Source organism: Macaca nemestrina, chromosome 13 (genome assembly GCF_043159975.1).
Source record: "Macaca nemestrina isolate mMacNem1 chromosome 13, mMacNem.hap1, whole genome shotgun sequence".
Taxonomy (NCBI): domain Eukaryota; kingdom Metazoa; phylum Chordata; class Mammalia; order Primates; family Cercopithecidae; genus Macaca; species Macaca nemestrina.
The window spans coordinates 64119118-64131334 of record NC_092137.1 but is presented as its reverse complement, the minus strand read 5'-3'; the positions used below and the strand labels follow the sequence as shown (position 1 = coordinate 64131334).

At 38.6% G+C, this 12217-nt stretch overlaps 1 protein-coding gene across 6 annotated transcripts in view; it reads right to left on the bottom strand.

Annotated features, from left to right (window-relative positions):
* Positions 1-12217, bottom strand: part of LOC105465134 (UDP-glucose pyrophosphorylase 2) — a 54226-nt gene that overhangs the window by 25550 nt on the left and 16459 nt on the right. For 5 of the 6 annotated variants that reach the window (XM_011713399.2, XM_011713398.2, XM_011713397.3 and 2 more), the window contains exon 3: positions 10447-10554. The exons of the other annotated variant lie outside the window; for it this stretch is intronic. In XM_011713399.2, coding sequence (XP_011711701.1) covers positions 10447-10554 — 108 coding nt within the window. The remainder of the gene's footprint in view (positions 1-10446; positions 10555-12217) is intronic. 6 annotated transcript variants of the gene reach the window in all.

The following is a 12217-nucleotide window of genomic DNA, read 5'->3' as shown; positions in this document are numbered from 1 at the left end:
TAGAATAAACATAATGAATACAGGAAACTTCGATAGCCTCACATAGTGACTACAGATAAACTAGAAAAAAGGACTTCAGACAGGGAGATGTGACTGTTAGGGGTAAGACTGGGCCAGAAGAGCAGTGATGGGAAATTAGTCTTCTAAATTATTTTATTTATTTATGAATTTATGTTTTATCTCTCCCACTAGAATAGAGTTCTATGACTATTAGGCCCTTGACTATCTTGTTCACTTGTATCTCAGTGCCCAATGCCTATAACACAGTAGCTATTCAATAAATATTTGTTAAATGCATCACGGAAAGAACTTCAAAGAGAAGTGAGGGTATTTTAGGCTCTAAAGGAAGGGATGGAACCTGCTCTACTCTACTCAAGGAAAGACAGAGAACTGATGGAAAGGCCATACTTTAAAGACTTTCAAGTTCCTTTCGAACATCGATGGCAACTGGTGAGTGTTCTACAATACATCACAGTGATTAGGAATGTGGGCTGAGATAGACCTGGGCCTAAATTCTGCCTTATTAGCTAAGAAAACTTGTGTGGATAACTCAATCCCTCTCAGCCTCCACTGTGTCTTCCATTATGAAAAAAGAATAATAGTGAGCTCCAAGAGTTATCTGAGTATCATGTAAGAAAATACATGTAGAAGAGTTGAGAACAATGCTTAGCACATTAGTGCTGAATAAATGTTTGTTGCTATTAACACTGTTGTTGATAAGCACATAAAGTACGCCACATTCTGTGCACTAGAGATAAAGACAGGGAGGTACTCCTTATTGTTACTACAGGATACCAAAGAACCAGGTCTTGGGGCCTATGTAGCTGGTTCATCAGGGACCCTTCTCTTAGGCAACTTATTCTGAACTTCAGTTTCCTCTTTTGTAAAATGACATAATAGTACCTATCTTCCAGGTCTGTTATGAATATTAAATGAAATCGCAAACATAAAGGATTCAGCACAATGCCTGACATATGAGTACCCAAACATTGGCAATAATCATTAACTACAGGATATAGAGCTTTGCATACATAACTTTTTACAAAGTTTTAAAAAACGAAAAATGCTTAAAGCTTTGCTTCATTAAAAACCAAAAAACCCTTTGAAATGGTGTTTCATGTTCTTTTGAAATAAGAGAATATTTTCCAATCTGCTTTTGGCATTAGGACTATATGTACAATGAAGACACCTGTCTTAAACAAGCCCGTCTATAAATAGAAATCTGTATTTAATGGCCCATTTCTACTTCTTTCCATATTTAGTCCAGTCATAGGTACTCTTCCTTGTACATCCATGTTTCTTCTCAGCTATCTTTTATATATTTTCACTTTTGACCTTGAAAGAAAAATTCCATCAGTACTCTTAGTAATTATCTTGTGCTTTGTTTGACTCAGCAGGAATTTTAAAAATGAGATACAGGTAACAAATCAGCTTGGATAGCTTTATAATGTTTCTAGTTAAAAATAGTGTATCTTTGCAACTTTTTGTAAATTAAACTATTCTAAAATTAAAAGTTGATTTTAAAACACATATTGTAAGCTGCTTCTCACTTATTCAATACTCATGTGTTAACCTACTTACAGCATTTTATTTCTTCCTCTTGATGTATTTGCCTCTCAAACTCCTGTAACTACTGCCCTTTCAATAAAAACTGTAGGAATTTCCAAAATCCTACAGAGATGTAAAATTATATTGCTCCCAACTGTGCACTTTAAACCTGGAAAACTAGAGAAGAGATGACAATAAAAGAATTGGCAGAAAACCCAGATAAAAAAAAAGAAGTAAGTAAAACACTGTGGTTACAGATGGCAAACGATCCTACAAAGTAGATAGTACCTATGAAGAGAAGGTACCAATTGCTCCCTAAACCTTACTATAATCTAGAATTTTTATAGAAATTTTAAGAAGTGGCCGGGCGCGGTGACTCATGCCTGTAATCCCAGCACTTTGGGAGGCCGAGATGGATGGATCACGAGGTCAGGAGATCGAGACCATCCTGGCAAACACGGGGAAACCCCGTCTCTACTAAAAAACAAAAACTTAGCCAGGCGTGCTGGCGGGCATCTGTAGTTCCAGGCTGACTCAGGAGAATGGCGTGAACCCAGGAGGCGGAGCTTGCGGTGAGCCGAGATTGCGCCACCACAATCCAGCCTGGGAGACAGAGCGAGACTCCGTCTCAAAAAAAAAAAAAAAAAAATTCTAACACTACAAACAGATATGTATATTCATCACCTTTTTGTAGAAATCAGCTGAAGTCATAAAATTAGTCAACCTTGTGGAACATCTGACCCATATCCTTATCAGCTAAGAAGATAGTTTTAAAAGAACATTCCACTTTAGTATGGATTAGAAAGGACAAAGGTAGATAACTCAGGGAGCTGGAAAGGAATGTTAACAGAAATGGAGTTCCAAACACCAACCTGCTTACGACACAATCTGTTCCAGTAAAGTCCTTAGTAAAGGACTAGCTCTTTACTAAAATCATCTTGTATCTCCCTTCTTGTTAGCCTACCTGTGGGCAAAAGAAGTTTCAGAATAACTAATAATCCTAAATGCCAAAAAAAAAAAAAAAAACCACAGCCTCTTACATCATCCTGCTTATGTTGTATACTAGCCTTAAACTCTGAGGTATTGAATAGCCTGTGATTAAAGCGGTGTAAAATACAATGATAGTTGTTTTTTTATTTGAGGCAGAGTTTCGCTCTTTCACCCAGGCTGGAGTGAAGTGAGGCAATCTCGGCTCACTGCAACCTTTGCCCCCCAGGTTCAAGTGATTGTCCTGCTTCAGCCTCCTGAGTAGCTGGGATTATAGGCACCTGCCACCACCCGGCTAATTTTTGTATTTTTAGTAGAGACGGGGTTTCTCCATGTTGGCTAGGCTGGTCTCAAAACTCCTGACCTCAGCTGATACACCTGCCTTGGCCTCCCAAAGTGCTAGGACTACAGGCATCTGCCACAGCGCCCGGCCTACACTGGTAGTTTAATTATGTAATTCACATTGTTGGAACAGCTCCAGAGAAATGAAGGTGGGAATGGGGAAAAGGCCAGAGGCTATAAAAACAAAGTTCTATAAAAGGTTAAAGGGCTGGTACGGGTGTGTTAGACGAAAGACAAGATGACATAAAACAGAGAGGAGGCAAGGCTGACCTCTTTTTTGGATGTATAAATGAAGAAAAAGGCAAGATCTGCTTAGCTTGCATGTTTAAGGGAAAATCTATAAAGAAGCCCATTTCAAAGGGGCACAAGAAAAAGGTTGGAGATGATGGAAAAGTTCTGTATATTGATTGTGGTGGCAGTTACATGACCATGAGCACCTGCCAAAACTCATAAAAATGTGCACTAAGCTGGGGGGGGGGTGGGGGGGGAGAATCCCAAAGCTATTAACAGCTAAAACTCTGATTAACCTTATGAGGTTTGCTTATCACAATGAAAAACAAAAACAAGCATCTTTTAACTAATTGGGTTGATGTTTTATAATACTGAAAAATCGAAACCAACTGTTTGAGTTTTATAATGAAGCATGGTTTTACAATTTTGTTCCAATCTTCTCCCTCAAATGGAAATTGAAGTTTCTGATATCTCCCCAGTGCAACCCACCAAGAGAAGAGGGAGGATCTCAGTCTGGAACAGGGGCTGCAGTGGCAGGCAAAGAGGCTCAGCATCTGGCTCTCAGGGGCTTTCTTCTGGCTCCAGACACGGAGCAGCAGACCCATCTACCATATGCTCCACCACCAGAGAACAGCTACATGCTATTAAGTTTATTATTTTTAGACACCTACTACTCTCAAAGCTTTTTTCTCTTTGATCATCCCTCTATCCTCAGGGAAATCTTGCCTCAAGGTTACCCCAGGAGTCTAGTCTAATGCCAGAAAGTCTTTGCTGAGCCTCAAGCCAGGAAGATCCTTCCACGGCACCCTATGGACTGTTCATTGCTTGTTCTGTAGTTAGCTGTTTCTGGACCCATTTCCTCCATAAACATGGGGCCAAAATTCTGAAAAGAGATTATTTTTGTAGCAACAGCATCCAACTAGTGCCTTACAGAGAGAAGGTACCTGAGAAATGTGTCTTGAATGAGATTCTAGAACAGTACTTCTTATAATCTTTACAGGTCATGAACCCCCCCTTTGAAAATCTAATCAAAGTCAGGTAATCTACTCTAAAAATGTATATTTACACATAGTTTCACATATAATTTTAAGAAATCTATGAAGGGACTGCAATTCCTACAAAGACCTCCCAAATTGAGATGTCTGGTTAAACATTCTAGTCTCATCTTAGCTATACAATGCCAACAAGTGAAGTGTCAGCTGTTTAAGTCTGATCTAGAACAAAAAAATGAATTAGTAGGAGATCCCCCAAGTAAGAGATGTCAGGGAAGAAAAGAAGTAGACATGGGCCACCCATCCCATTTTATACAAAGATTCCCCCAGTATCTGTATTAAATAAAGATAATGGGGCCTGGCATCGTGGCTCATGCCTGTACTCTCAGCACTTTGAGGGGACCAGGAGTTTGAAACCAGCCTGGATAACACAGCAAGACCCAGTTTTCTACAAAAAAAAAAAAAAGATTTTTATAGTTAGCTGGCCATAGTAACACATGCCTGTGGTTCCAGCTACTCAGGAGGCTGCAGCAGGAGCGCTGCTTGAGCCCAGGAGTTTGAGACCACAGTGATACAATCATGCCACTGCTGCACTACAGCTTGGGCAATAGAGGTAGACACTGTCTCCAAAAATGTATATATGTGTTTTCATTCCATTGTAAGACATATGATACACTTAGGGAGTAGAATACCAAACTTATCTTTATTAGTTATCACTAGCCCTGTGACACATGAGTTGAGGTCTCAGAAGACTATCTGTGGGGTGGAAATTGGAATTGGAGGGACTGGCAATGTTCAAATAGTATTACCACCTAAAGTCACACTCTGATTTTCCTAATAAATTCAATTCTGTGGAACTGAACTGTCCTCTACTCTGGACACAAAGGCAGTAGTTAGAGACCCTGGTCCAACAATAATACCTTGAGTCTATCAAATCAAATATGTAACTGCCATTAAAGTTCCATGTATTTACTATTGCTATTTCTAAAGTGAAATTATAGACATGTAACCAGAATGGAATGAATAAAATATGGGCTTGTTGTCAGTTCCTTTATCAGGTCCCCATTTCTGAAAGTCCTGTACACAAAGGAATGTGAAGGAAGGTAATCTCGAGGGAAAGTCAAAAACTGTTTAATTCATCATGAAATCAAAAGCTGAAGCTTTGGCAATATTTGCTAAATTAGTATTAGTATGTTTGCTTAGTATCAGTATTTCTATATATTACTGTTTTAAAACTTTATGTCAAAGAAACGATGAGACTCTTTTGATATTCAGTCATATCCTCAGAGCCATTTCTTTAAATGCCACTAATTCTTTTCTGTGGAATACTTTTTAGAATCTCATTTGTGTGTGTATCTCTACATACACACAAAACAAGTCTCTAATGGCTTTACTACTGGCTAGCTGCAGCTGGGAAATCTTCACATGCTCAAAGCATATCATCCTATATGGCATACTATGTCAGATGCTTGGCCAGATTGCCTCTAGATTTTTTTTTTTTTAATGTGCAAACTTTAAATGCACAGTGTGCTATGGTTCACCTTCAGAAAAAAAAAATGCTATGTATCTACACACATAAACTGTAAGTTGCTCAGACTTCCTTATAAACAAACAATAGCTTTTAATGTTTTTGTATTGATAGACTAAGAAAACCTCTAAGCAATTTTATGGAACAAAACAAAAAATCCATTGGAGCTAAATACACATTGATGCATGCTATTCTCTTCATGCCAATTGTTTACCCTATGACCCCAGTGACTCCTCACCATTTGCAAATATACCTTCACTCTTTTGATCCTATTTAATATTGAAATGAAAAGTTGTGGAGTTTTTTTTTTTTGTTTTGTTTTGTTTTGTTTTGACACACGATCTCGCTTTGTTACCCAGGCTGGAGTGCAATGGCGAGATCATAGCTTACTGTAGCCTCAAACTCCTGGGCTCAAGTGATCTTCCTACCTCAGCCTTCCAAGTAGCTGGGACTACAGGCACATGCCACCAGGCACAGCTAACTAAAAAAAAAAAAAAAATTTGCAGAGGCGAGATCTATGTTGCCTGTGCTGGCAAAAAAGCCTTGTTTAGAGAATATTTTGTATAGAAATGAAAATACATCATCACCAGGGGTCAGTGCCAGCCATGTGACTAACAGATTTTAAATTAGCGTTCAAGAGAACCTATCAGCTCCAGTACCTTCTTGAACAGGCCCCATACTTTCTCATAATTCTGATCTATTTCCCATTCCTCTCCATGCCCAACATGTAAGCTTGGCAAGGACCAAGACACTCTCATAACCTCTCTGGAAAACAATGAAATGGTCAAATGAAGCTACACATGCTGGCTTGTCCTTCTTTGCCCTAATTTAAAACATTAACCTTAATATAAATATACATATATATATTTGTATAATCTTGATTATTATATTTAGTTAACATTTACAAAGAAGGAGCAGAGCACTATCCATAACTCTATAAACTGGGTTCGTGTTCAATAAAACATGAACTCAAAAGACTTCTCACTAAACATCTATGTATTCACCGACAGCTAAAACAAAGCATTCAACACAAAAGGTAAGAAGGAGTAAAACCTCACAATATCAAATTTCAATGCCTATCTATAAAGTATGTCCTTCAATCTAGTATTTATGAAAAACTATTTTTATCTAAAAAGTGGTTAAGGCAGGAGGATCACTTGAGGCCAGGAGTTTAAGACCAGCCTAGGCAACATAGTGAGACCCCGTCACTCCCAAAAAAAAAAAAAATTGGCCGGGCCTGGTGGCACATGCCTGTAGTCCTGGCTACTCAGGAGGCTGAGGCAGGAGGATCCCTTGAGCCCAGGAGTTCAAGGCTGTAGTGAGCTGTGGTTGTGCCACTGCACTCCAGCCTGAGTGACAGAACAAGACCTCATCTCTAAAAGAAAATAAAAAATAAAGATAAAAATTCTAAAAGTGATCATCTGAAATGATAAAGGCGTATGAGGTCAGTTTTCTGAGAGCCAAAGAAATAAAGAAAGCTACTAAAAATGTTCCGAAAATACATACGCTAAAATGGGGTCAGTAAACGGGCCAGATAATAAGTATTTCAGGTTTTACAAGTCACACTGTCTCCACTCCAACTATTCAACTCTGCCATTGTTGCAAAACAGCAGTTATAGACAATAGGTAAATGAATGTGTGTGTGTGTTCCAATAAAACTTTACTTACAAACCAGGTGGCTGACTCTGCTAATTGTCAACCCATACACAAAAACATAGATTCATTGGTATGACAATGTTTATGTCACACCTTTGATACAAGGCTGACATGAGAAATGTTACTCTAAATGGCTGTTCTTCCACAGTAATTTCTTTTCACTTAGGAATATAAAATATTATTTGCATTTTTTAAAAAAAGACCTATGTTCACTTTTTAAAATTACGTTTTGAAAGGAAAATTGACCTCTATATAATCTCTAAGGCCTGAGAAAGGAAACCTATGGGAAAGAGAAGAGTGGGAAGAGGAGGCTGGAAGGAGGCATCCAACAGAACCAAGGTGAACAAACATTAACCCATGATTTGTATTCTCAGAGCAATCTGCAAAAGCTAGTAACATGCATACTGTATATAAAACACATTTGTGCCCTCAAGAAACTCATGACATAGTTGAAGAGCAAACTTATCTTTTGCCTCTGCATTCCAAAATTTTCAACATTAAGGGCATACAGGATTGCAAATACATTTTTTGAAGAAGCTTAAAACGTAGGCTTCAAAATAGACACTTTTAATGAAGACTTATACTTTTATAAACAGAAAAAGACCGCATAAAATCATATTACATCTAGAATTTGTTTTATATTTCTATTCTTTTGTCCTATGTCAATTCGGTATTACTATCAGTAACTATGGCTCACTACATGGGCATAGCCTCCTGAAAGAATTTACCAGAACTTTCTTGGGAATGGGGTAGGGTAGTACTGAATTGAAAAAAATCCCAAGGTGATTCTGATTCCTCTTCTCCTTCCTTCTCCACCCTCTGAACCCCACTTCAAGCATCCCTACTATATATCATGATCTCTCAAAGTACAAAAGATAGATTTCTCCACTGGAAAAAAGTAATTCTTGAACCTTAAAATATACTGAACATAATAAATCTGTGTACCTTCCTTCAAGTAGGCTCTATCTCCAAAAAGTTAAGTTTGTATAGTAGAAAACAAAAAATTCCCAGGTCTGCAAGCAAGAATTAAGACCAAAACCACTGTCAGGAACAGTGGTTCATGTCTGTAATCCCAGCATTTTGGGAGGCCAAGGCAGGCAAATTGCTTGAGCCCAGAAGTTTGAGAACAGCCTGGGCAACATGGCAAAACCCCATCTCTTCAAAAAAAAAATACAAAAATTAGCCAGACATGTTGGTAAACACCTGTGGTCCCAGCTACCCAGGAGGCTGAGGTGGAAGAACACGAGCCCAGGGAAATAGAGGCTGCAATGAGCCTTAATCATGCCATTGTACTCCAGCTTGGGTGACAGAGTGAGACTGTCTAAAAAAAAAGAAACTATACTTCTATACCCAGGTCCAGGTCCATCATAAACTATATAAGGGAGGTTACTTAAATTAGGATAATTTCTAAACAAAAGGTATAAGTGTTTCAAGTGGGGGGGGGGAATAAATAGTGCCTAAATTTATTATAAGTTTAGGCTGTTCCCAAACATTTTTAAAAATCTGACTGAATTTATACCTACTTATTTTCTTAAACAACATACCTATCCAGAAGAATTCTCTTCTAACTCTTTCTTGAAAGAAAATACTATTAAATCTACTCCTTAAAAGTAGAAAAATAAATCACTCCATTCACAAGGGCCAAGGAAATCAAAGACCAAAACAGCAGACCCTAAAAATGCATATTGTAATTATTAAGCATTACAGCCAAGAGGAATTTTAGTTTTAACATCAAAAATAAGAGACTCCTCAGAGTGAACATTACATGAGATTTTTATTTTTTGGCTTCTTTTTTTTATACTAAGAATGTTATGCATAATTTTTAAAAGTTTAAGAACTGAAAGACATTTTCCACATGTGCAAATAAACATACTTCTAACTAGGCACTATATATTTAATTTTCTCATTAGGAAAAAATAAGAGGGATTCCATTAGCTTAAGCTATGATAGATAGTATATAAATTAATGAGTGAAGCTGTATTCCAATAATACTTTACAAACACAGGTGGCTTTCAAGCAATAGTTTGCCATACCCCTGCTGTATAAACAGCCCAATTTTTAAACCAATATTAGATTATGTAAGATTATACACATATAAAAAATTAACTTCTACATATAATTATTCCACTGTATCAAGTCTTTTCTACCTGCAGTGAAATGTGCCGAAAGAAGCAGAGTTCCAAAGCGCTGAAAGGACAGGGAAGAAAGCCAATGTGTTAACCAAATCCTTAAACAATCACTTCATTTAGATCATCCATTCAACAAGTATTTGCTCAAGACACACGAACCCCTGGCTTCGGGATCTAATATGAAAGACAACACAGTTACAAACACGACTAATTAGGCTGACTAAGTGCCACATGATGGTAGAAATAACCACTAACATTTGCAAAAGGCTTCAAAGTTTAACATATTTCCACAGAAATTAAAAAAGCTTCAAAATAACCCTGTGTAGTACATAAAGTACTTGGTATTATTCTCATTTTACACAAAACTCATAAGCAGAAGAGCTAGGATTTGAACCTCCAATACTACTACTCCATACCTCCACAGTGCAGCTTTCTCCTAGAGGCTGACAGACGTACAGGCATTTGAATAGAACTTCCAAGAATGGGCAGTATTTTGACAGACGAGACCCTGGCATTCCGAGAAAAAGCATATACAGAAGTCCAGAAGCAAGGGAATACAATGTGCGTAAAGGTAATGCTAGGCTGGTTCACATAAGGCAGATGGGAAATAAGGCTATAAAGATGGGTTGAAAGCCAGAAGAGAGCTTTAAGGTCTGGCAAAGAATCCATGACCCTATGGGCAATGAGAAATCAAATGTCTTGGAAGAGAGAAGGAAGAAACAAAGTAAATGAAGCTCTTATGGTATATTTAGTACTTTGCAAAACAGTCGTTTCATATCCAGGGATATTGGGTACTGCCACAGGGAGATTAGACTGTTAGAGGACCTCAGCAAGACTCTGAGAGGTCTAAAAGAAGAGAAAGGAGCTGAAGGCTGTCTCCATAGTTTCAGGATGAGGGCTCAGAGAATTCAAAGAAAGTCCTGTCTTGTCTCACATGATGATTGTTACAGGTCCCCTACACTACCCTACCCTCCTAAGTTAAACCAATGTCCAAAATTACCCTAGATTTTCCTACATTTAATCTAAAACTCACCGAATCTTCAGGGGGTCTCTGGATTTTTCCCCAATCCACAGAAGGCCCCTTTTCTTGCAAAAATCTATGAAATAGCTTCCGAAATCCATCCAGGTCTTTTTTAGTGTGCTGTGAAAATAGAAGTCATTGTTACAACCAGCAGAATGCTAAATATTTAATAAAAACATAAAGGCAGATACAAGTTACACATTTAAAATATCTTTGAATGAAATTCTTATACCATTAGGACATGGAGGGAGCAGAGATTTTTTCACATCCTAAAAGCTAATAGAGGCTGGGCATGGTTGGTGCACACCTGTAATCCCAGAACTTTGGGAGGCTCAGACCGGCTGATCACTTGAGCTCAGGAGTTTGAGACCAGCCTGGGCAATATTGCAAAACCTGGTGTCTACAAAAAAAAAAAAAAATACAAAAATCAGCCAGATGTGGTGGTGTGTGCCTGTAGTCACACCTACTCGGGGGCTGAGATGGGAGAATCACTTGAGCCCAGAAGTTGAGGCTGCAGTGAGCGGACATTGCACCACTGCACTCCAGCCTGGGTGACAGAGTGAGACCCTGTTTCAAAAAAAAACAAAAACAAACAAACACCATTTGTTTAATGGGAATTCCAACTGGCTCTGTATTTTTTTTTTTTTTTTTTTTTGAGACACATTCTTGCTCTGTTGTCCAGACTAGAGTGTAGTGGCGCAATCTTGGCTCACTGCAACCTTCGCCTCCCAGGCTTAAACCACCCTCCTACATCAGCCTCCCCAGTAGCTGGGACCACAGGTGCATACCATCATGCCTGGCTACTTTTTGTATTTTTTGGTAGAGACAGGGTTTCACCATGTTGTCCAGGCCAGTCTCAAACTCCTGAGCTCAAGCAATCCTCCTGCCTTGGTCTCCCAAAGTGCTGGGATTACAGGTAAGAACCACTGCGCCTGGCCACTACACTTACTTACCAGTATCTTCTCTACTTCTAAATGAAAATTAATCTTCACCAAAAGAACAAAGAGAAATAGGGCCGGGCGCGGTGGCTCAAGCCTGTCATCCCAGCACTTTGGGAGGCCGAGACGGGTGGATCACAAGGTCAGGAGATCGAGACCATGCTGGCTAACACGGTGAAACCCCGTCTCTACTAAAAAAATACAAAAAACTAGCCAGGCGAGGTGGCGGGCGCCTGTAGTCCCAGCTACTCAGGAGGCTGAGACAGGAGAATGGCGTAAACCCAGGAGGCGGAGCTTGCAGTGAGCTGAGATCCGGCCACTGCATTCCAGCCTGGGCGACAGAGCAAGACTCTGTCTCAAAAAAACAAAAAAACAAACAAACAAAAAAAGAACAAAGAGAAATAAAACACAGCTAGCTTCAAAACATTAAGTATGAATTGAAATATAAAAATGAAAATTCTAACACACTGATTTATAAGTAAAAAAGTGAATGCCTCCCAGTTCTGGGAAACTTCTATTACAATTGTCAAAGTAGCATGGTTCTATCAGAATTGACTCTTTGGAAACGGCATGCAGGACATATGAAGCTAACCTCTCTCAATTCCAACTGAACACAGGTATGCATTCCTCCACCCAATGACATCAAAACACAGAACAAAGTATAATTTGGTTCTGATTATTTTAATGACTTTGAAAACTTCCTAGGCTTAAATGAAAAAAAGATGATGGATTTACAAAGGGCAAATGTTAAAAGCCCTTAATTGTCAAGCAATTCTATTTTTTTTGTTGTTGTTTTTGATGTTATCATACATCTTGTGCTGATTTGAGGTTGGATGATGATGATC